The 25252-nt window shown below is 38.3% G+C and overlaps 1 protein-coding gene and 1 long non-coding RNA gene across 24 annotated transcripts in view; one reads left to right on the plus strand and one right to left on the minus strand.

Moving 5' to 3' along the window:
- Positions 1-25252, plus strand: part of ERC1 (ELKS/RAB6-interacting/CAST family member 1) — a 164841-nt gene that overhangs the window by 41753 nt on the left and 97836 nt on the right. For 12 of the 23 annotated variants that reach the window (XR_014502601.1, XR_014502602.1, XM_083401882.1 and 9 more), the window contains 5 exons: positions 1127-1294; positions 4262-4399; positions 5972-6112; positions 7985-8125; positions 13565-13758. Coding sequence is in view for 21 of the 23 variants with exons in the window: in XM_083401882.1 (XP_083258008.1) it covers positions 1127-1294; positions 4262-4399; positions 5972-6112; positions 7985-8125; positions 13565-13758 (782 nt within the window). In the remaining 2 variants the exon portion in view is untranslated. Of the gene's footprint in view, positions 1-1126; positions 1295-4261; positions 4400-5971; positions 6113-7984; positions 8126-10643; positions 10680-13564; positions 13759-25252 lie in introns of all 23 variants that reach the window. The other 11 variants (XM_083401887.1, XM_083401884.1, XM_083401885.1 and 8 more) reach the window with 1 other exon arrangement.
- On the minus strand, positions 958-1687 carry LOC310659285. Its single transcript, XR_014502719.1, has 2 exons — positions 1554-1687; positions 958-1147 (listed from the first exon to the last, which is right to left on the minus strand). It is a non-coding gene; the product is annotated as an uncharacterized lncRNA (long non-coding RNA).

The raw sequence follows: 25252 nt of genomic DNA on the forward strand, positions 1-25252 counted from the left end.
CCTACAGAGATATCTATGTATCTATATAGATACACATTTTTCTGAACTTGTACTGCAACTTGCCACATAGGTGATGTTTGGGGAGACAAAAGAGAGGGAACATATATTATTTACTTATTTATCTTTAATCTCCTAGGAAAATGTACACTGATCAAAAGCGGTTGGGGAATCACAGGAGTTGAAATTGTGAAACACAGAACACCAGGTGGTTCAAAAGACACAGAAGTAACGGTCTTTGGAGCTGCTTCTCGCATTACTTTTTTTACACCAGGATATATATCATAGTGCAAGATATCTGTGTTTGGATTATGTTAATGGCATATTAACTTTTTTTACCTCTTTTTTTTACCCTTTTAATAGCATATTTAGATTTAAATTGCCAGCAGTTGTCAGCAAAATACAGGGAAGCATAGGACTTGTCCTTTTCAGATTAGCCTTTGAAAAGTGGCAGATTAAGCATACATTTACCAGGCCCAATGTATTCAAAGCTTGCATATATGTTGTATTTGGTAGTCCATGATGAAATACAAAAAGTTAGATGAAACATATCCCTAAAGCTATTTATTATTATTATTATTATTATTATTATTATTATTATTTATTGTATTTCATGCCTGCCCTTCACCAGAAGGTTCCAGGGCAGGTTACAGATGATAAAAACACAATTAAAACAGTAAAAAACACACCCCACCTATAAACCACAAATCAGTAATTCATACAACACGTTACAGAGAAGCCACCTAAATCAGTTTTTCAATTTATAAAGACCAGGGTAAAGAGCTGTGCCTTTAGCTACCAACTGCTTAATCAACCAGATAACAGGTCAGCTATTTTATTGGAAAGTGCAAATCTGCCTTTTCAACTGCTTTCTCGTGTACTGCTTTTTTTAATTTAAAAAATTGGTTCAGTGCTCTTACTATTTACTTTTACAGTTCAGCATCTACTTTCTACTATAAATTTAGCATTTTTGATGCAAGATTTATGTTTGATGGGAAGCAGAGAGAAATAAACTTGTGAGCTGAATCTGGTAATACAGTTCAATTCTTTGTCAGCAGAGTTTTCCCTTGTTTAAAGGCTGTCTTGCTTGAAGGTAATTGGAAGTCTTGTTTCTTTTGACTGATTTCAGGTGGATGCTCTCCGGTTACGTCTAGAAGAGAAAGAGACCATGTTGAATAAAAAGACTAAGCAAATTCAGGAGATGGCTGAAGAGAAAGGAACTCAAGCTGGAGAGATTCATGATCTCAAAGATATGCTGGATGTGAAAGAACGCAAGGTTAATGTTCTTCAGAAAAAGGTAGGCCAGCCAGGTATACAAAGTTCTGCGCTCCAACTCTTTTTGTCCGAAAGTGGTAATACCGATAGCTACAAAAGTCACATTTAGTGAGGATTGTGGTTCAGCGTTCTGTTGCAGTGGGAGGATTGGTAATGATAAACCTGAACAGAGTTTTATAATTAGCAGAAAAGCTAGACTGTGTTGCTCAAAAGATCTTTCACCGTGTTTCTAATGCTACATTAGTCTTTGCAATGACTGGAATGTTAAATCTCATACGTACTCTCTTGTATAGCGAGTGGGGGAGTCTGCATAAGTTCCTGGAATGGCTGTGTGATTGATACGAACAAATAATATGATAGTCAGGGAAGTGACCGCTGGTGATTAAGCCTGTACGTCATACGCTTGTGCAATCACACACCTGGGTTCTGTAGCTATGCAGAACAATATCTGGCTACATTCTAGATCTTTAGCTATGGAAGTGTTGGCCCATAACTCCTATTCTTGAGCCTCCCCCTCAATCTGGATGTGCCTGAAGGGGCAGGGTGAATACTTTCCTGCTCAGATCTGTCATAACCATCATGACTGGAGCAGATTTGAGAAGGTTGGTTTCTTTTTCCTCCTGGAAAAACGAGTCCTCATTATTAAGAATGCCTTTAGTTTACTCTCATTTCAAAATAGATTGGCTTTACCTAACATTTTTCTTTTTTGATAACTTAAGTTTCACACGCTACAAATGACAAACAATCAGTGCCATCCGGGTGAGGAGCACAAGTAGACTCATTCATGTGTGGCCAGAAGTTTGCATAACAGTAATATGACCCTTCCCAACTTGATGCCTTCCTTCTGTTTTAGACTGGAACTCCCAGCAGCTCAGTATGGCAGCCTTTTGTGTGTGACTCAGAACTTTTGGTGTGCACCTTGAAGGGGTGGCAGTGGACTTTTCTGAGCCCCTGTAGAGAAGCACCTCTAATATTTAGAGTGGTGCAAAGCTGCTTGTAGGATGCATTCCCACAGTTGCTCGTGAATTTCTATGTCCATAGGCTGCTATTGACATAGGGTACCATGCTTGTAAGGAACATCAATGGAAGCATTGGGCCAGATCAAATTGCATGCTGCCTCATAGAAGATGCTCTGTGGGAATGTATGATTTGGAGTGTCCCAAGGCTTTTTGTGGAGTGACCATCTTTATCTCAAAGCAGGCAGAACTCACCCGTCTATCTTTATTCAATTTAATTACAAGACAGTTACAAAATGGCAACATTAAAAATGCTTAAACCCATCAGTTTTCCATATTAATCCACACACAACATTCTTGCAGTAAAAGCAATTTTAAAGAAGTTTTTATTACAATTTTTGAACACTAAAATTAAAGTAATAGGTGAATGGCATCTACGCCTGGTGACATATGAGTTTTTAATCTGTCTATAAGACCTGGAAGAGTACTTTATATATATAGAGAGAGAGATTGATTCCATGCAGTTTGCACTAGTCAAAGTTAAAATGATCATTCTCTTCACAGAAAAGAGCTCGGAATGGTCTTTAATATTTGTAATTCAGTGGACAGTGTAATATATGTGCTTTTAAAGGTTCAGTGCTTGTTATACTAGGATTGATGTCTCCCCCCTCACCCACCCTCTCTCCCAGCACACATAAACACTTATGTGTTTTTCAGCTTAATTTCCTGTATAAGATAAATTAAATGGGACAATAGTAGCTGGCTGGACATTCCTTGCATGAAATTAGCATAAAAGCCATCCTCTCAAGGGTTCCCCTGAGGTTTCATGTTACAGTGTATTTCTTGACTTTGTAACAAGTTACTGACTTGGAAAATGTAATTGAATGTTTGAATTAAAGCCTCTTTGAGAACCTGTGTTAAAGTTGTACAGCTTCCTGCTTGACTGACTTGCTGCTGCAGATGCCAGGATCATTCCCTTTCTATCTGGCTCCAAAGACACTTCAAATTAATTTTTATTCTCCCTTGGCAATATCTGTAATGTAGGCCATCTGATTAAAGATGTACAGCCTAAAGTAAATCTTGCTGAATTCACTGTAACTTGGTAACATGTGCATGTAGCTACAAATTAGCTACAAGATGGTTAACTATTAACCTATTTTAATTAATAAATAAAATACTGCAGTATTTTATCAGGCTTAACTGCCACACTTACATAACACACTGTGTTTACTGAAATACTGTTCATGGTGCTCTTGAAGCTGCAAGGATGATACTTGATGAGTTTGCAATTGATGTGTGTGCTGCAACCAGAGCAGATATTCATATAAACTTTTGAACACTTTATGCAGAGATGTGGAAGAATGGAAATGATTCGTAGTATAGATTAGAAGGGTAAATGCAATTTTATTAGCATATTTCCTTACGATACTGTATGTACAGATTTCTGCTAGGGGTGCTTACTTTGAATTGTTTTAAAATTTACTGGATGTCATTTTCTGTGTTCTTCTGAATGGTACATTGCCTTCCACACATATCTCAAGAGAATCATTCAATAATGCAGGGTAGCATAAAAATGATGGGGAACTGGAGAACTGGGTGCAGCACAGAGATTTAGAAGCATCCATGGAAGAGGTAGTCTCAGTGAATTAGATGGGAAGGCACAGCTGACTGGGCTTCCATGTAAGCCTGGAATTTCCCTCATCCTCAGCTAATGATTTTCCAACTTAATCTCTAATATGCATTTTATTCTTAGGAATATTACTATTAAATCATGATCTTGAATAAACAATTTACAAAACTTCTTGTAGCCCTATTAGCGATGTCAGTTGTTTACAGTTGTCTTTCAAGTACAACATAAATTTATTCCAGTCTTTCAAGAAATTCTGGTCCTGCTGGTTCTGAATTTTCCCAGTCATTTTTCCAATTTGGCATATTGACTGGGCACCTCTAGTAAGGAATAGAATGCTGTGCAATCTTTCTAAAAACATGTTGCCCATCTGTTTCATGTTAATCTGATTTTTGCTTTATTTAAGATTGAGAATCTTCAGGAACAGTTAAGAGACAAGGAGAAACAGATGAGCAGTTTGAAAGAAAGGGTAAAATCCCTGCAGGCTGATACCACCAACACCGATACTGCCTTGACCACACTGGAGGAAGCACTTGCGGAGAAGGTGAATATGAAAGAAAGACGACCTTGCCTAAACCCTGCCCGCCCACCCCCAAGCCACAACAATGTATTCTCCTTGTGAAGAGTTTGTCCTATCTCAGGCAGGAAGATCCCATTTTCATTGGATGCTATCAGTTTAGCTTAATCAGGTGCTGCAGTTTAAAACACTTCCGATTGCATTTGGTATGTGTATTAATCAAGCACATGCTGACTTAAAATCTTCTGAAAACTGTTCAACTCTGAGCTTGGATATACGACTTGAGAAATATATGAATTAGATAAGGAAGCTGGAAATGACTTCTAACCTGTGACGTTATGATAGTTGTGCAGCTCATCTGAGAGATGCTGTTTCTGTGTCATTTTTGAGATTCATAATAATAATAATGATGATGATGATGATGATCTTTTTTTTGTATCCCGCCCTCCCCAGCTGAGGCTGGGCTCAGAGTAGCTAACATCATAAAAACAACACAATATGCATAAAAAGAGACATCAATTAGTTAAAATGCATCTTAAAATTAATTCAGACAAGTTAAAATCTGGGCAGGAGGCAATTATCAGGTTGGAACTGAGAGTGGTTAGTTTTTGGCTGTAGTTCAGAACTAAACTGTAAGCTTGGTTCAGTGCTGCATTTGTTTATTGTAAATAATACAGCATGACAACTTTATATTTTAAATTACTGTATGGCAACATTTACCTCATAGTCACTTAGAGTGCTGGGTGGTGAAGTGAATTTTGCTGTGTGTTGAGTAACTTGTGTTTACGAGCATCTCCTGGGCATAGTAAAATCATCCTTGCCACCTAGGAGGACACCACAGATCACAGGATTTCAGCTTTGGTAGTCACCCCAAGATGAATTGATAAGTTTGCTTCTGAATTTAATCAGAGATTCTTTTTTTCAAAATGTCTTGCCTCTAATGTCTTTCCATATTTGTAGGTTGCATTTTTGATTCTGGTCTATTTTATTTCTGATTAACAGCCCATATAGATTAGTGCAGCCGATGGGGTCCCTTCAGATGTTGCTGGTCTGTAGCTCTCATCATCCCTGACTATTAGCTACCCTGTCTGGGGCTGATGAGGGCTGGAGTCTAACAATATCTGGAGGATACTGTGTTGGCTACCCTGACACTAGTGTCATCCTGGTGCAGCAATTGCACAAACTGCTTTATTTGGTGCTCTGCATAAGTTCTATTGGGAGGGGGACAGTGATGACAAGGGATCTGTTTAGCTTTATACTGCATGCTTCTGAAAACTACGTCAGAAGCAGCATTTCTGCTCTCTCACTTCTTCAGTTTCTATGAATGTCTTGTCTTTGTGACATGATTGGTGTGGATCTTGTTCTACCAGGGAAACGGTTTAGCGAAGACCTATCATGTGTTTAAGTTGTATAACAACTATGTGAGTGAAAGGTTACAGAAATTTATTTAAGTCTGCAACACTATGTACCCTTGGGAACAAGACTCATTTGAACTCAGTGGGGCTTGTGTCGATGAGTAAACATGTACAGACCTTCTCAGAATTAAGCATTTGTCCAGCCAAATGGATTTCTTTTGACAGAGCGCTCTGTTTTTGTCAGGAACGTACAATTGAGCGCCTGAAGGAGCAGCGCGACAGAGATGAGCGAGAAAAACAGGAGGAGATTGACAACTATAAAAAAGATGTTAAAGACCTGAAAGAGAAAGTCAGCGCCTTGCAAGGAGATCTTTCTGAGAAAGAGGTTAACCAATATATATTATAGGCATATAACATAAAGAATCTTCGTGTTAAGAAGGGTAGTTTTCTTGATTCTCTCAGCAATTTTATCCACTAAAAACTGAAATGTACAACACAGACATTCAAATGAATATGCATGGAAAATCAGATGAAGTTTAAAATTGCTGATACCTAGAATGTGTTTGTTGATATTGGTGAAAACTGCAATTTATGGCTTATTTTCAACATTTGACATTATCTTATTGCCTGGATTGGTCACTAGACATGGACATCAATGGATACTGAAACATTGAAAATTTTAATGTAGCTGATTGAGCATAAGTGTGCCCATCAACACAAAAGGGAAATTGGGGATATTGGGAAACAGAACAGAGGGGGGAAACCTGAAACAGGTGATTGATGAGTGCAAATGCTCAGTGGGGGCATATTTGCAATCATTGCCATGCTGACTGTCTGCTGCTGGGGTATGTGTGCGTATACATGCTGGAATTTTGAATAGAAACACTTCACACTATAACATTTTGTTGCAGGACTCTACTTGTCATTGACACATGAATGCTGCTTCTGGTGTTCCCATGCTCATACTTAGAAATCCCAAATCGAAAACCAAGCATGAGGGAGATACATTGCCAACTTGGGTTAACTCAGAGATATGCACAAGTGTGTGTGTGTATCTATATGCAGATAAATATATAAATATAAATATGCACACCCTAAAGAGACCCATCTAGTGGCATGGAACACTGAGAATTGGGAGGGGGTGAATAATTAGGGGAAACTGACAGCTGAATAGGAGAGAGAATAGAATGAAGCAGTTACTACAGGAGAACAGAGATACAAACCAATGATTGGGAGTGATGGGAGTTATAGTCCAACAACAACTGGAGGGCCACAGGTTTCCTATCCCTGGACTACAGCTGTCTAGGAAGTGGCTGTAGGCTGCAATTGCACTTTTATTCAATTGGGGGGGGGAGTCAGGTTTTATGAGCTGGTAGTGGGGGAACAGTGATGCTGAATTTGGGTGGGGGATGAGAGGGGAATGTTGTGATAAATGAGTGAACAAAGCACAGCTATTCCATAGTAAATGGTTGGTGTGAAAGTAGTCTTTCTGTTTTATGCCCATAGACATTAATGGCAAAATTTAATATTGAAATGTAACTGGGATTCGGCATTAGTTTTGTCCCTTTCCCCATCCCCAAAAATAATAACCCAAATGGAGGGGGCGGGGATGAAAGCAGGCCAGTGATTTCTGGGCATGCTCAGTGGGCACAGAATGCTAACTGACTTTTGGGGAGGAGGAATGGAATAGTAATAGCCGGACTCCTGAACAGAAACACTGAAAGGGTGGAAGGGCTGAAGAGTCTTGTGGTGCCTTAAAGGGTGGACTAGGAGTCCAGTTCAACAGATCATAATGTGCTTTTACTCTTGGCATATGGATTAAAGAAAAAAATAATGCAGTCAGGTGGAAATTAAATCTTGTTATATAAAATGGAAATGGAAAAAATAAACTCTGGCAATTGTGTTAAAAAATCAATATATATACTTCATTGGTTTCTAAGGGCCCAAGACTCCTTGTTGTTTTTGATTCAGCATTGCTATCCCTTTTGGCACTGAGCTCAGTGATGGTGTGAAGTTAATAGCTGGTTGTTTTTCTTCATATAAGACATAATTTCATCTAACACATTTAGAAGTACTCCCTTCCATTGAAAAAAAGAGGTTTTCATATATGATTCTTATAAGCCTCTAAATAAATTTATTGTTCCAGAGCAGAAAACAAAATGTAATTGATATATAGATTGGGAATAAAATATTTGTGCTAGGACTGAAAAGTATAGTTTTGTTCTTCATGCTGCTGCATGTGTTACCTTTGTTGTAGACTTCATTACTGGATTTGAAGGAGCATGCATCATCTTTAGCATCATCAGGACTGAAGAAAGACTCTAGGTTAAAAACATTAGAAATTGCCTTGGAACAGAAAAAGGAAGAATGCCTGAAACTAGACTCTCAGCTGAAAAAGGTAAACACTAGAAACCTTTCTCCATTCAAATGGAAATTGCTGGTCTTTCTCAGACTTACCCTTCTTTTTATCATTCCCTGCAAATTCCCTCCTGCAAATTTTAGATAATAAATTATTACTTTGGGATCAACAAAGCATTGTCGTTCAAAAAGAGTGTGTAGGATGATTGCATTAGTGATTGAGGTTCATTTCCAGCCACTTTTGCACACAGCAAGAAAGTGACAATAGAGAATACATGTGTGACTCATGTCCTTTTTCCATGCTTTTGGGCATAGTATGACATAGTTCACACATTTTCCCTTGATGAGATGAAGAGAGATGCCAGTTCTCTCACACATCATATCCAGAAGTTTGTATCTTCCTCTCCTGTTTCCTTGTATCATGCAAAGCAATACAGAAAGTAAATAGACTGATAAATTCTGTCAGCAAAATTCTAATAACTAACTAGGAAAACATTAGTTATTTGAATGGATGCAAAGGCATTTATAGCAGAGCTAGTTCATAAAGTGTTGAGATGGGGAGGGGCTAAAGTTCTACTGCAAAAGAGCATCTTAACAGGCATCAAAGTAATAAAACAGTTAAACTTCCTAAACTAAGGAGATGAGAGTTGTGGAATAAGGGAATGCATTCACATTGTAATTAAGTTAGGAAGAAAGCAGTTGAAATAACCATTAATTGGAGAAGAAGCATAGTGGAAGAGTAATCTTAATTAATAGAAAATATTTAATATTCATTTTTGCAGCTACTCACTGTGGAGATGCTTTTAAATATTTGTTTTTCATTCCACAAGTCTTGGAATAAGTTTCATCTGAGATTTGTCTTCAGTTCTTAGTCCTGTTGTAAATCCTGTTTTAGTTTTTTAGTTTTTGAAGCATTTCCCATGCCTGGGCCTATTCCAGTTGCTTTAACAAAAAGAGATGCAAATAACCTGCTGGAGCTCTTCATGTAAATACTCCTGGTCTGAAATGCAAACCTTTCCCCTGCTTTTGGCTACATGAAATAATTAATTACCATCAGAGAGGAACGGAGATCAGCCTGATTCTTTCCACCTGCCAGAGTCTTCCAGCAACTAAGTCTGCCTCACTTCCCACCAACCAGTAGAATGCCATTTTAAATGCCAGGGCACAGTGATTGTGAGAAGGAAAGAGACTGATTTGGCTCTGCCGATGGATCAAAAACTTTGACCGTGCCCAGCCAGTAAATCTCAAATCTTTATGCACTAGCCATTTGGAGAGCGTTTGAGGGAAGATAGATTTCAGCCATTTGCTGGAATTGTCTTGGAGCCATTAGCAATAGTGATTGAGTTTCTCTTGGCCTGCTGTGATTCCCACAAAGTAAGCCACAAACCTTTCAGATGAAATTGTCAAGACAAGAATCTAAACTTCTGGAGATACTCAAACAAAAGCAAATGAAGCTGGCAGCAGTTATGGAAAGAAGAAACTCTCTAAAAAGGAGAAGCACCAGCAGATAAACTACGAAGAGTTTCAACATATCATCTTACAGTAGAATTGTGGGTGGTTGTAGTTGTTTTTTGCATTACATTGTAAGCTTTCACGTGGAGGAGGGGGGGAAACAGATTTATAAAGCTTGCATGTTGGGGATAAATTTCTAGCTTGGTCTTCTCACTCACTAACTTTGTACAGTCAGCATTCAGAGCTACTGATCATGTGTGTTACCTTTCATTAATAGATTAGCTGTTACATTTTATATTTATAGTGCGGAGAATACGTACCCAGTACTAGATAGAGCACATGCAAGAGTTCCTAGATTCAACTTATTACAACTTTCTGTGTTCAATGTCATTGTAGGAAGATTCATGTTCCACTATCACATTTGAAGTATGTCATGAGAGTGTTGCTCCCAGTGTATAGCTGCACTAGGTTTGCCTGGTCAATGAACCCTGTTGCTCTGTACGTTAAACATTAATATGTGTAGTATGTTCTAAATACAGCTGTTGCAACATTGAAATATTCATACATTCAGATACTGAGTAGATCCATCAAGTTATCTTTTACAGCATTTTTGAGGTATAGTACACTCACATATTTAGGTTGCTAAACTTATTCAGCAGAGCTGGCATTTTTAAATTGAGTGGTGGGGGGACAGGCCCATCAGGAGATGAAACCTTTCATCCTATATTTATTTAAATGTTCAATAAAATCATAGCTCGGTGCTGCCTTGGTCAGCTTAAGGCTTTTTTCTCTAAGGAGCTTTCCAGCTGTTAATTGGTTTAAGTATGTAATGTATTGTACAGCCAATGGTTATCCAGACTTCTGCTCACTACCCGAAAGAGACATATCCAAAGACTGAAGCAGAAAAATCCATTAAAGGGAAAATAAAGACTGGATTTGGTTAAAATCTCTACTTCAGATTAAATCCTAAATCTACAAGCAGCTCCTTTTCTCCTACAATGAATGTCTCTACATCTTTTTGTAGATTGTTTGTGTTACATTTTTCTCTCTCTCTTGCACTGTTCCTTTCCCCAATTCTTCCCCTCTTTTCCTGTCTTTCTCCTTAGCATCCTGAAGTCTTATTGAGTCACCCATCCAAGCCAGTAAGTGTTATGACAAACTGGAAGGCCATAGCCAACCCCATTTGATTGTGCTGTTTCTGCATGTGTAGTCTCTTGTGTCTTTGTATTCCGTTCCCAGGAGACAGTGAAAAATTTCAAGGCTGTCATGCCTAGGTCAGACAATGGATGTGGACTTTCCTTGTTGCTTTGTTTTAGTTTTTTAATTTAATCAGCTTATAGTTCTGCTACCTTTCTGCTTCTCTGCTTAGTTGCTTTTCTAATCTGTATTTCTCAGATCCTATTTTTTATATGTCAAGTATAGGAGTGCTGTAACAAATTTGAAGGTGGTAGACTCTACTTCATTGAAGGTTTTTAAACAGAGGATCTGTCAGGGATTCCTCAGCTGTGATTCCTGCATTGCAGGCCATTGGAATAGATGACCTTTGGGGTCCTTTTCAACCCTACAATTCTATGTGTCTATGAAATCCAAAATCCTTGGGAGTGTATATTGCAGATCAGGAAAGGTACCATGAGGATGCTGGTGTGCTTAATGAGCAGAGTTAAAGAAGCTGTCAGAGGCAAGAAGAGTTCCTTCAAGAACTGGAAGCCTTACCCTAATGAAGAGAACAAAGGAACACAAACTTTGGCAAAATAAATTTGGGCAGACAGTAAGAGATGCTAAAAAAGAATTTGCACAGCACAATGCTAAAAAGACTAAGATCAACAACAATAAGTTATTTCAATATATTGGTAGCAGGAAACCATCTTAGGGAGGAAATTGGATGTGTGCTAAAGGAGGGTAAGGAGATTGCTGAGAAGCTGAATTAATTATTTTAACCTGTCCTCACAGGGTAAGATATAGGGCATATCCCAGTGCCTGAACTAACTTGTGCAGGAGTCTGAGGAACTGAGGCAGATAGTGGTATAAGAGATTAAGTTCTAGATTTAATATACAAAATGAACACTGACACATTGCTGGGTCTGGAGGGCATCCAGCTGAGAATTCAACTCAAACGTGAAAATGGTAATCCAATAACAAAAATATGTTGTCCCTCTGACCAGCCTTCTCCATACCTGAGGACTGGAAAGTTGCCAATGCAACACTAGTTGTTACAAAGGAATTCAGGGAGGATCCTGGAAATTACAGACCATTAGGCTTAACTTTTTTGATGGGAAAGCATGTGGAAAGTATTGTTAAAGATAAAATAACCAAGCATATAGAAGAACAAGCCTTGCTGAAGTGTAGGCAGCATGGTTTCGGCAAGGGCAAGTCTGGTTTCATAAACCTACCTTTAAGAGTGTCAGTAAGCATATAGATAGAGGTGATCCAGTTGACATAATGTACTTGGACTTTCAAAAGGCATTCAGCACGGTAACTCAGCCAAGGTTTCTGTGTAAATGTAACAGTCATGGAATACAATGAGAGGTCCTGTTGTGGATCAGGAATTGGTTAAGTAACAGAATAAAAGAGAGTAGGAATAAATGGACAGTTCTCTGAATGGGGTGATCTAGAAAGTGGAGCCCAGAAGAATAATCACTGAGACTTTAGGGGTGAACAGTGAGGTGGCCAAGCTTGTTGACAATACTGGATTGTTCAGTTGTTAAAACAAAAAGAGATTGTGAAGAGCTCCTGAAGGACCTCTTCAAATTGAGTGGGCAGTAAAATGGCAAATGCAGTTCACTGTAAACAATGGTAGAGTGGTGTATGCCAGGGTGAAAGAAAATCTTAATTTTATATATACGCTCATGGTGTCTAAACTGACAGTAACTGACCAAGAATCTGACCTTTGGATCCTCGTGGAGAACTCTAAGTAGATGTTGACTCAGTGTGTGACAGCTGTGAGAACGGCAAAGGGGGAAGTAGGGGAAGGCGCAAGTGGGCAAGTTGATATTCATTTCCATTGAGAGCAAAATTTATACATTAAAGAGGAAAAGGATAAGAGAAGAGAAACTCTGGTGTAGATAAAAACAATACATGGAACAACTACTACTTTCCTCCTAGAATTTTAGATTATGGAAAGAAAATCACCCACTTTACTTTATATTTTCCTTTTAATAGTAATAAGTAATTTGCAACAGATGTGAACAGACTTCAGGCTAGTGAAATCTACTTTGGTTTTTTTAAAATGTACAGCTTCACAGCCCTCCAGAGAAATTCCAAAGCCACTGCCCCCCACCCCAAGAGAAGTCAATAAATGCATGAGCTAGTAGCAAAAGATATGGGCTCGCGTCTGTGATCAGTGATGAACGTAACTTGATGACCTTGGGCCAGTCACTGCAAGGGCCTAGCCTCCCCAAGACAGCGATCATGTCCAAAGATACACCTGTCCTCTAATGCCTGAAGCTTGCAACACTGGCAAGTGCCACTTCCAACTTTTTCTTGTGTGAAAAAGTATCAAAACTCTGCTCTCCTCCCACTATCCTGCTCCACTGCATCATTTCTTAGGATCATTGGGAAGTGACAGATTGGGACAGATGGCCTTCCTGTATTTTTTATTTTATCAGGCAGGTCCTGAGTAACAGCAAAGGGTCTGGGGCTGTGGAGTGAGTTGCCTGACTGAGGTATAGATTGCACATAGAGAGAAATGTTGATTAACAACAAGAAGGCAAGAAGTGGGAAAGGATGCCTGTCCCTCCCCGTTAAGCCTGTGCATTTGAGATGATTCTTGGAATGTGCCCTGGTAAAGTTCCTGGCAAGAACATCTCAGTCATTGGGGCTAGATAGAGAAGTAATAAGGTAAGAGATTGCAGGGTTAACATGTTCTTCACAAGCTGACTGGTCAGAGTTGGATACAAGATGGTGGACTAGATGGAGCTTTGGTTTAATATAGCAGGACTCTTGTATCGTGTCTTGGGAACAGAATGTTTTCTGTTACAAATGTGAATATGGATAGAAAGAATAACTCTTGGGATACTTTTTTGTGCAGGCTCATGAAGCAACATTGGAGGCTAGGGCCAGTCCAGAGATGAGTGACCGATTTCAGCAATTGGAAAGAGATGTGGCTCGCTACCGGGAAGAATCCAGTAAGGCTCAAGCTGAACTGGATCGTCTGCTAGAAATCCTGAAAGAGATGGAGAATGAGAAGAATGATAAAGACAAGAAGATAGCAGAACTAGAAAGGTGAGAAGGGTATGGGAGAGAAGCCCGTTATCAGGTTTTCAACTTGTTGCCATTCAAAATAGGGCAATGGGGGAGTTTCTAAAAGTTAGTTAAGGGTTTTTGCTTCCCCCCCCCTGCCTATTTCAAAAGGTATGCTGATGTTTCTGGGATCTCTTTTAAATAGTAGGATCAAAAGTGCAATTGTAGGAAACGATGGTAGCTCAGTGAAGCTGGCTTTCGTTTCATGTACTGTACAAGCATACTTGAACCTGACAAATTAATATGATTTACTATAGTACAAGTACCACAGATAATACTAAGCATTTTAAATATGCAACTTGATGTGAGGACTAATTCTGCCTATATGCGAACATGTTCTGCAGCCATATGAAATTAAACAGGAGAATACCACTTAGTAGCTTTGAAACAGGATTTCCACTTCTTATATTATTATTACATATTTATTTACACCTCTCCTTTTTCCCTGACAAAGACTCAAGGCATCTTACAGCTAAAAATGCTCTTCTTGGTAATACTTTCTTAGTGATGTGGTTTCCCCAAGCCCATCTTTTTCTGTGGATAGAAATTAGGTAGGACTTAATATCCCCACTAGATTTGAACAGCTAGCAGTTGGGTCACTGGAGAAGTCATGGGAACAACACCTTAGATGGAAAATGGAACAAAACTATTAGTCATTTATTAGACTTTTAAAATTTCTCCTGAACTGCAGTCGTAAACTCTTAGTCCATTTTAAAACAGTGACATATAAGTATTATTTGCAGTTTGACCAACAGTTGCCTTGAAAGGTACAATATGGAGGTTCATTTCTTGGCGGTGCACTAACTTTTCCTCTTTTGCCGGAATGGGTTTCCTTAACATTATTTCATATGGATTCAACTGCATTTTGTCAAGTGCCAGGAAAATCACATAGATTAAGACCACCACCTGAGTAGAATTTTCCTTGGTGAATATATTAATTCTTGAAACGCAGTAGCTGCTTGGCATTCCCTCATTGCCCAAAATTTGTTCATCTGACTTAATATTTCAATGTTGAGTTAGATGTTGAATGTGTTTAATAGTTAGGGGCAGCATTTGTATAAAGAAATCTACTCAGAACTCCAGAGAATATAATTAAGAGAATTTATTGTAGGGAGAAATTGCACTTCTGTAAATACTTGGTGTTACTGCTTCACATTTTTATCTTCTTTGATATGCAGAATCTACTCAAAGGTGCCAAAACAATATTCTCAATTCATTAGGAACACACATAAAATTAACTTGCACGAAGCCTCTCAGTTGGATTACCAGTTCAAGTTTGTTACCTTGGATGGTATCTATTCCTGTTTCATTGAAACAGTAGAGAGCTTTGAAAATCAATATTCAGTATTTTTCACTGAAACTTTGAACATTTCCATGAATGGTGTTCTGTTGGCCACAAGGGGAAAATATATCATTTCCTTTATTTTTGAATTCCAAAATGTCTGTTAGGACAGTTGAAATAGAATTGCAGAAGTTTTAACTAATATTCTTGAAATTTAATTTGTCAGTCTTATATAGATATCTCCCAAATTTAACTTTCTCCACCAGTATTTGATTTTGGTCCAATTTTGCATTTCTCTGTATCCTACCAATATGCATGTTTGGATGTTCCTTCATCCTCAAAATCTGTGCAGAATTGTCTATCACTGTTGAAAATATTGTTACCTTCCTTATCATAGAGGTTTAAAACCTTGGAATAATCTTTTGAGTTTTTCCTGTCATCTTTTTACATTTAAAATGTTTCTAAATCCCACCATCTTTCTTTTCAACTTCTTCCAAGGTCAGTCATTATGGAGAGCTTTGTTAGTCTTCTCTCAGAATTTCTGCTGTACTATAACTGTAAATGGATTGTTAATTTTTCTGAGTGTAACCTACAGTCTTGAAGGATGAATTCTCAATAGAGTTTATTACTCTCCAGTTGAAACCAAAGATAATATGGTTCCATTTCAAATTGGAGGAAACATGTACAGTATTTGAGATATTCCTTTGTTACCACATTCTTCCCATCTGTAAGAGATAACAGGAAAAATCACTTTTTTAGAGCATAGTTGATTATTCTGAAACGTATGTTTTTAATTTGTACAGGAGACATCACTAGATTAACTAACTGGCTGAGACACACCACATTTGTAGCATTAGCTTCCCCTGCAGCTTGTACTTATACACCTAGTACCTTACCATGGGGAAGCTGGCTGATAAAAATAGCTTTTCAAGCTGGAGGCAGACTAGCGACTGCCTCTATATCAGGGTGCCACTCCATAAATGAGAGAAAAAGAAGAAATGAGTTGATGATGTTATCAATGAGTTCTTCCATAGCTGCTTCCTAGAAATAAAAGAAAATACAGTATATGGCAAAAAGAGTGATGGAAGCACTACATTGAAAGAGTGATGAAAGACCTACATTGGCTCCCAGTACATTTCTGGGCACAATTCAAAGTCTTGGTGCTGACCTTTAAAACCCTAAACGGCCTCTGCCCAGTATACTGAAGGAGCGTCTCCACCCCCATTGTTCTGCCCGGACACTGAGGTCCAGCGCCGAGGGCCTTCTGGTGGTTCCCTCTCTGCTAAAAGTGAAGTTATAATAAATTATTATTATTATTATTATTATTATTATTATTATTATTATTATTATTATTATTAATACACCACATTGTGCAATGCGCTGATCACATCACCACTCAATATTGAGGGAGCCTGGCCCCCTCCTTAAGTACTTCAGGGCCCCCAAAGTGCCTGCAATCCTGCAAGTGTTCCACTATGTTCAATGGGGCTACTCCCTGCTCAATGTGTTTAGGGTTGCATCATCAGAGGCTGGTTCTTAGCTCTTTTTGAACTGGTGAAAACACTTCAATAGATTAAGTGGAAAATCAAATGAAGAACGCACCCAATTTTTGAATGGCTTTGTTTTTACGCAGTTCTGTTCACGTATCAAATGTCTGGCTTTCTAGTTCGTTTTACTAATTACTTGCTCTCTTTATGTATTGTCATCCCACAATCATCTAATGTTTCATTGATGTTTCTTTTGTGTTCTCCCTCTCTGTCTTTCCTGGTTGCCTTGGGTTGTTTTGTGCCTGTGGTTTTTTGGCCATGCCTTTTCTCAGAAGGCACGCTTCGCACAGAATATGCTCCCCCTACCAGGTGTCTGTCTCTCCACCCCAGCCTGTAGGGGGTTTTGTATGGGACTTTTTAGGAAAGTGAGTTTCTTACAAGGCTATTGTTTCTTGCTGGCGGAATGCTGCTTTCTGCTAACTGGCTGCAATTTCTGCTGGGGTTTGCTGTAGTCAGTGTGTGTATGTCTGCCAATGTGCCACATTAATTGGATTTATGCAACATTTTTAGAACCTGGAATACAACTTAGAGCACTAGTTCTGCTGGTATCATATTATCAGCATTTTTGAATGACTTGTGTTTTGACCTCCTCTTCTTTTGGTGGTTGTATTTCTGTGAATTCCTTCACTATAGCTCCATTACTTTCAGAACATTTCAGTTTCAAGCTGTTTGGCTCAATTGTGCTTTCAAACCTATATAAAACCAGTTTTGTGTGTTTTTAAATTAGAATGAGAAAACTGAAAGATAGCACACAACTCTGAAACTTCTTGCTTATTTATTTAATTTGTCTTTGAAGGCACACTGCCCCCATAAGATGGTTTACAGCTCCATTTATATATATATTTTCTAGTACATCCAGCTGATCAGGAACTATAATAAAAAATATATTTTATAGGGTTTTATTCTAATTAAAAGAAAAACACATAGTTGTGATAATACCTTGTGTCTCTTCATGGGGTATGGGGTCACCATTGAGTGAGCCCTTTTAACCCAACAGCTCTTGCTGGCAGGTCAGAGAACAGGGCCTTTGATACTGATCCCTACACAAATGCAGGCACATAAACCTGTATGAGCGTACTTTTCATTCTCTTCAGGGTGCCCATCATTCCCCTTTCCTTAATAAGCTGTTTATAACTAGTTTCGGGCCCGAGTGCAAGTGAAGCCATGAGGGGTGGAGGGTGAACAGGCAGTAAAGATATAAAATAAGACACAAGGCACCAGTGCTGGGATCAGATAAGGCCACAACTTTATTGATTACAGATTTATGCAGGTTTAGGCATAGGCATTGTGTATGTATCTTGTAATCAACCAGCCTGCCTGCTGGTTTATGGATAAGAAGTAGGGTTTGGCCACTGTCGCGGGTCACCTATTGACATGCTTCATATCCAGAGACCCTCCGTCCCCCGATCACTAGTAAGGATACTGAGTCCTTTCTGCCCCTTTTGGGTATTTGGACAGGAAGCACCCCCCAGGCTCCCTTGGGGATACCCAAACCCCTGCCCAACTGGTCTAAGAATCCAACCCTCATCCGCCACTTGAGATGGACCCAATACTGTCTCTGCCCATGTAACTGTGACAAACTGCAGCTCCAGTGATGTTCTGTTCAGGGAATCCAGTGAAGACTGCTTGTCTTAAGCACACTGACTTAAATAGCCAGGGAGGGGACTGGAGGCAAGACTTTCCCAAAATAAACAGAATTTTAAAAATGCTAGTTTGAGGATTGTGTCATGTTTAAGCCATATGCTTAGCTCATATTGAAGTAGTGAAATGACCTGAAATTATTGAACTTTGCTCAAACTTTATTTAGAAATGCATCACTTCACCCTATGTACCATTTTCCTTCAATTTTGTAACACATTGTATCAAAGGTATACACTTAAAGTTTGGAGGCTGCTTCTCAATGTTGTGAGGAATGCGGGTAGCATGTGTGCTTGGAGAAAAATGTTGCTTGCAATAATGGTTGCATTATTTTGTAATTTGAGTTGCCTCATTCTAACTGATCTTGCTTGCTCAGACCTGCTTTGTTTGGCGAAGTTGCTTGCTGTTTTGTATTTAAGTCAATTTCACTGATGTAGGTTTTCTAAAGGATGTTGTACATTTAAACAGAGTGTTTCCAAGCTGCTCTGCAATTCTAGGCATGTTCTAAATGTATAAAGCAACCAGCAGGGTTTTTGGCTAGTTGATGAACTGCCAGGTCACAAGCTTCCAGTGCCTGCTATATTTTTGTTGCCCGGTATTAAATTATCAATACAAAGTCTTGTAGAAAACAAACTAGGTAATGTTTATTTTTTCTCTCTGAGGTCTTTGACATTTAACTGAATAAAGCACATCTCATCAGTCATTTCTGGCCCTGTCCTTGATGTTGGCAAATGAAAAAAGGACATTTCTACAGTGGAAAAATAAATTTGGTCATAAATAATCTGAAGTAGACGTTTCATTGTCCTTTCCTGACTTCTATACTTTCCTTACCCCAATCCCTCTGAGATATTAGAGTAAATAGTAAGTAGCTGCAGCGTAATACAGACCCAAAATCAGTAGGTTCTAAGCTGCTAACTTTTTTTGAAACACAGCTGTTTTAAAATCTGTTTTCTTGTTGTAAATGTATCTAAAGATGACAACTTGCAGTTGAAACTTTCAGAGCAGCAGGTTAACTTTTTAGCTGAATTGACTGGTATCATTAGTGGTGGTCTGTCAAGTATCAGATCCACTATGTTTCTAATCACGTTTCTTTTGAAGTGGCAGTCTTCAGTTTTTAGCAATTTGTATAGTTGGTATATTTAATCCATTGAAATGACTTTGAAATGAGGCAGTGCATCGATTTGAAAAATATGTGCATTACACCCAAATCAACCTGATAGTTTTGGATATAACCTTTTTTAAGTAGCCTTAAACTGGCTTACAGTTATATATAGTAGGAAGCTCTTGAGTAAAACTGAGTAAGAGAGCAAATAATAATTTAACTTTTACTCAAGACATATTTTTGCTAGTAAGTCAAAATTCTGGTGGTCACTTCTGGATCCGAATATTTGTACTGCATTCCTAGAGTGCGTTTAAGATAGAGCCAGTTCATAGGTTACCACGACTGTTTCTTGAACATTTATATGTTATTTAGTGATCTTTTTCTCACATGCATGATTGTCTTGGACAGGAGGAACAGTATATTGTTCCTGATGAGGAAGAGCATGATCTGGGTTGAATGATTGTCCTAAATAGCCATAATTTTAGCTTGTAAAAACAACACAAAACTTTCTTTGCAACTTGCTAAATCAAGAAGATGAAGAATAATGCTTCTTTGATTTTGTCTGTCAATCTCATATTTATCAGTGAAATTGACCATAGATAACTCTGAAAACAGGGTGTTAGAATTAAAGCAAAAAAAGGCAATAATGAACTCCTGAGGCCCATGGCTGTGCAGTAACCTCCAACAGGTAGTCTTTAGCATGCCTCCCAGTCCATAGTGTTGGAGGGAACTGACTAGAAGTAGCATGTTCATTATTGTTTTTTAGATTGCACCTCATTATATAGACTTAAAATATAGCTGACTTGACAGCAAGCTTGAAAATGTTCTTAGGTGTTTAAAGAGTTCATACAAAATGATAAGTAGTTCCTGGATTTTCTTAAAGTTTTATGAGCAACACATGAAGGCTTGTGGTGTATTGATTTGCTTAATTTTGGCCTTCTTGTTGAGATAAATTAAGATATTTTCTTGGAATAAATTTTAAATCTGAGAGGGAGGCAGCCTGAAGAAAGTTGTCTGATTTCCCAGAACTGTCATCTTGCTAACATCTATGTTCCAGAAAATATTCTCTCAAGCAGTAGACAGTTGCTTTCCAGTTTCATCCCTGCAAACTTTGGAGTTGTCTTTACACTATTGCTCCAAGAAAGGAAACAAAATAATCAAAAAGAAGGCATTTTCTGAAGCACTCCTTATGTGTTGAATGGTGTAATCTAATTGGGTGGTTTGAACCGCCCTGAGACCTTCGGGTATAGGGCAGCATAGAAATTAAATAAATAAAAATTTGTAAATAATTCTTTTTGTTGCTGGGAAGTTTACCAGAATGGAGGATTTTGGTTGAAAAAGCCTTGCCTTTCTTTCTTGTCTTGCTTTCTGATGCTGTGCTGCTCCTTTGTCACTTTTCTTGATGTCTTAACTTTGGAGTGTATCCTCATTAACCTTTTCTCTAACTTTCTCTTTCACATTTCCTACCCTGGATTTGCTGCTTGGTTCAGCCTCACTTCAAGGTCAGTATATATTAATTTAAGGTTTATTAGAGAGGTACATCTACAGCTGAGGTAGTGAAACACTGAAACCCAATTTTCTTCTCTAGAAGACGGGCTAAGAAATATCTTACTCTATATAGGAGAGCTGGACTACAGAGTAGTTTATAGCACAAAACTTGGATGTGCTGGCAGTAGTTACTGTTGTTTGTTCAGACATTAGCAAATTCTTATCAAAACGATGAGCAGGGGAGAGTGGGACAGTCAGCACATTGGCTGGCTTCCTCCAGTACTGTGCTGAGTATCTGCATTGTAGCCTCTGTGTCACCTCATCCAAGTTCAGATTCTCCATCTTCTGCCTGGTGAGGGAGAGGCCAATGAGGCGTGAGTACATTGTATCAACAGTGGCTATGGGCCATCTTGAATCCGTACTGTCTGCGTGTTGCCACATCTTTCAATAATTCACTTGTTCTACACCTTATTGATTTATCTGTGTGCACGAGCAGACATTTTGACCTGACATTAAAACTTTAGTCAATTTTATCATTTTGAACCAGTACCTGAAAATAAGAGAGTCCTGAGTGGTACTTCTCTTTGTAATTGGAAAATCAATTGAATGGCCTACTATTGGAAGGCCCAAGAGTTTTGGTCGTGCGTCTTAATCATTGTTTTTCTGTGTGCGTGTGTGTGTGTGTGTGTGTGTGTGTGTGTTTTATGTCTTCAATGCGAAGTTTTAAATCTGCCCTATACTTACGGGTTGTGGCTGTTTGCAAAATAATCCCATTGTATGAGAGTAATAAATTAGCTGATCAGTACACATATTTTTTAAATAAGGATTGTATGGGACATTGTTTTCAATGCTTATGCAAATATAGAGGGCTGCTTTGAGGGGAAGTATACCATTTAGAGGCTAGTTTGTGCATACTTGTTTTATGTATGTTTGAACACTTGCAAAATTTTGAGTATGCGGGATGTATTTCTAATTTAGGATATTATGGTGTGCTGTGCTGTTGTCAGAAAGAGCACTCTGGTTGTTATGCCAAAGTTACACATGTTTCTTTTTTGGAAGTTGCAAGAATAATCAAAAGGAAGTTATTAAAGTTCCAAAAATATTTGTATAACCAAACTTACAACAAAAGCCTGTGTTGAGCTATTGATCAGCATCCCCACTGGTAATAACTCCACTTACCCATATATAGAGGAGGATAAACTTGGGAAGCAAGAATAACAGTAACACTACCTGATTTCATCGCCTCTAGTGGGAGAAAAATTAAAAACACATTGTTACAGTAATTCATATCCTGAGTGTGCCATAGAACCCCAGAAAATTTAGCATGTGGCTTTATTAATGCCATATGGGGGAAGATGGTGAAACATGGAAGACAGGGCTGGCAAATCCCAGTGTTCTTCTAGCCAGGTATGTTTCCAGTCAGGTCTGAAATAGTTTGGAGCAAAAGACCATAAAGGATAATTAAAAAAAAAAATCCAAGCAAAACAGTGCTTTAATTTCTAGTTGGGTAAGAAGCCAGCAGGAAAGAGATCTTATCGCATTTCACCAGCTAGACATGAGCAATACTGAACATATGTTCGCCCTAAAGGCATGTGCCAGAAGTTTGCAATGAAATGGCATAATTGTCAAGGAGTTTTATAAAAAAGGAAATAGTGTAAAGGCTCTAATTTAAAAAGTCATCTCTATTCTCCAGAGAAAAAATGTTCAGCTGGTTTTTCTAAGTACAAATAGTTGCAGTTTCTATGTCTGAAATGCATATAGCAGAATTAGAGTAACTTCTTATATCTTAAGGACAGCTACTGTACTGGCCTACTGATAACCAGCATTTGAAAGCCAAAGTCCTTTTAAATATTTTGATTTTTAGTTCATATTGCAGAAATGGTCTCAGTGCAACGCTAATAAACCTATCATGCTGAGTTTATAATGAAATAATTGTCTTGCAGCTAATTGGCCAAGTAAGCAGTCTTGCACGCATGTGCAAATGCACATATACACAAATTTTCCACAAGGTTTGAATATTCTGGTTCTGTGCTATCCTCAAATTCAACTGCTTCACAAGTCTTCTACCAGCTCTTAAAACTGAGTTGTAAGAAGTGGGTCATTAAATTGGAAATTGGCCCCAAATTGTCTGCAAATTTTCCAGGAGGTATGGGTCTTGCCATGACTGATGCCTCGACTCAAGCTAGTCAGGCACATGTCACCTAGCATACTAAACGCTTGCAAAATATTTTGGCAAAGAGCAAAGTCTCTTTGATGTATGTAGGTATGTAACTGCTCAAAAGCTCAGGGGCAAAAGAGCCTTCACAGTTCTCCCCTCCACCATATTGGTAACAAGACCAGTGAGTGCAATATGACCTCTTTGTCATTCTGCCGTAACATCAATATATCATCATACCCCACCATCCTATTATTTAGGGAGAAGACATGCACAAATCAGGTGCCATGTTTGTGAACTTCTTTGTGATGCCTGTGTCCCATGGGTGGTAGTAAGCCTATTGAAATTAATGGACTGACCTTAGTCACGTTCATTAATTTCAGTGGGCTCACCCTGAGTGAATACTGTCCCATGTTTCTTTAGGAGAAGGGAAATGAGCCCTCATTCCTCCTCCCATCCAAAGACTTCCCGCTAAATGTCTGAAACAGGCCCCGGATTCACACTTGGAGGCATTTTCACAACTACATTTAAATTTGTCAACTCTAAGAACATAGATATGTCAATTTATTTCAGTACGTGCCCGTGTAGCCAACCGTTTATTAAAGTCTTCAGTCATATAAAATGCAAATTTAATGATAAGATTATTGTATATAGCCCATATAAGATTATTGCATATATCCTCTATTTCCTCACTCTGCCTCAAACTATTTTAAAAATATGTAATGGTAGGGGTTGACTGAGCCCCCTCTGGAAATAATAACAAATTAAACATACAAGCAAGACCAATAGCAGGGGTTGTGGATATATAGAGTACCGTAACTGCTTTTCTCTTCAATCAGCTTATAGCATGATATTAATTGCCTTATATGTCTGTATCGGGTGGCCTTCCAAATATTGCATGGATCAGCCAGATATAGGACATACTTAGATTCATGCTTGTGCAGTCTTCAAATTCCAGCCAAAAGGTTAGCAGCATAGGACAACCTCAAATTCCACCCGTATATCCCAAACATTTTAGAACACTCATCTTGGGACAATATGAATTTTATTTCTATCTTTCTAGACTTTCCAAACAGTTCAGCAGTAGTTTAAAATGAAACATTCAACCTACCACACTCACCCAAACACCATTACAAAGAGATGTTTAAGTCTTCTTCAAGTCATCATTAACCTGGCTTTTGACACTTGAGATGTATATTTGTAGGACCCACCTTATTTTAATAAGTTGCTTTAGACTGTTTTTAACATTGTGCAATATTGTATTTTAAGATAATGTTGTGTTTTAAATGTTGTAACTCACCCCGGGACCTTAGAGTGAAGGGTAGGTACTAAATTGTAATAATAATAATAATAATCAGCAGCATCAGTGAGGAACATTGTCGTATCTCCAGAGGAAGGATGTTCTGTACAGAGAAGGCCCTATCCTGTGTCACTATGTATCAGGTTATGCACATCAACACACCCACAAAAAGGACCTTCCACACAGAACATGGGGTTCAACCAAGCAGCTATAAAAGTATTCAGCTCAAAGTCATTTATTGTTTTACACGCTAAAGTTAACACCTTAAATTAGACCAAACAGCAAATGAGCAGCCATTGCAATTCTAGTCTAGCAGTGGGTAGCCACATACAATGCAATACAATAGTTCAATCTACAGTGCAATAGTACAGTATACAGAGTAGATTTCACATTCTTTATGTGCCCAAATGAGTATAATATTTGTACCATTATTTTAAAATCATTTTCAGATATTGTAGGGTTCAGCACATGTATGCACGTTCATTCTCTCCCTGTGTTGTTGACTGCTCACTATGCTTTTGAAAGCACCACATGGGAAATTATTTAGGGACAGGAGAGGTTGTTTTTTAGGGAAATTGATGGAGCACAGTGTTTTCATTTACCATTATGTAAAATGTTTAAATTACAATATATCGTCATGTTAACATATCCCAAAGTAAACAAATTATCCAGTGTGACATCATTAGAAAGATAATTGAGGTTATTATTCAAACTTAATTTATGTGCATCAGATTATTCCAGCAAATGCAGCCTCCAGAGGGTGTTTTTTAAAAAAAGACTAATAACAAATGATTTATGTGCACCTATTAGTGACAAAGTAGACAGTCATTATATAGCTTATAGAGTCCCCCTACCCCACTATAAACCATGTATGTTTTATGGTTTACCAAAACTAAACCAAAATGAGTTCCAGTGAATAGCACTTACTTATTTATTTCATTTTATTTATTTTATCGCATTTCAA

This window comes from Podarcis tiliguerta (assembly GCF_965153285.1).
Source record: "Podarcis tiliguerta genome assembly, chromosome: 10".
In the NCBI taxonomy this organism is placed as follows: Eukaryota; Metazoa; Chordata; class Lepidosauria; order Squamata; family Lacertidae; genus Podarcis; species Podarcis tiliguerta.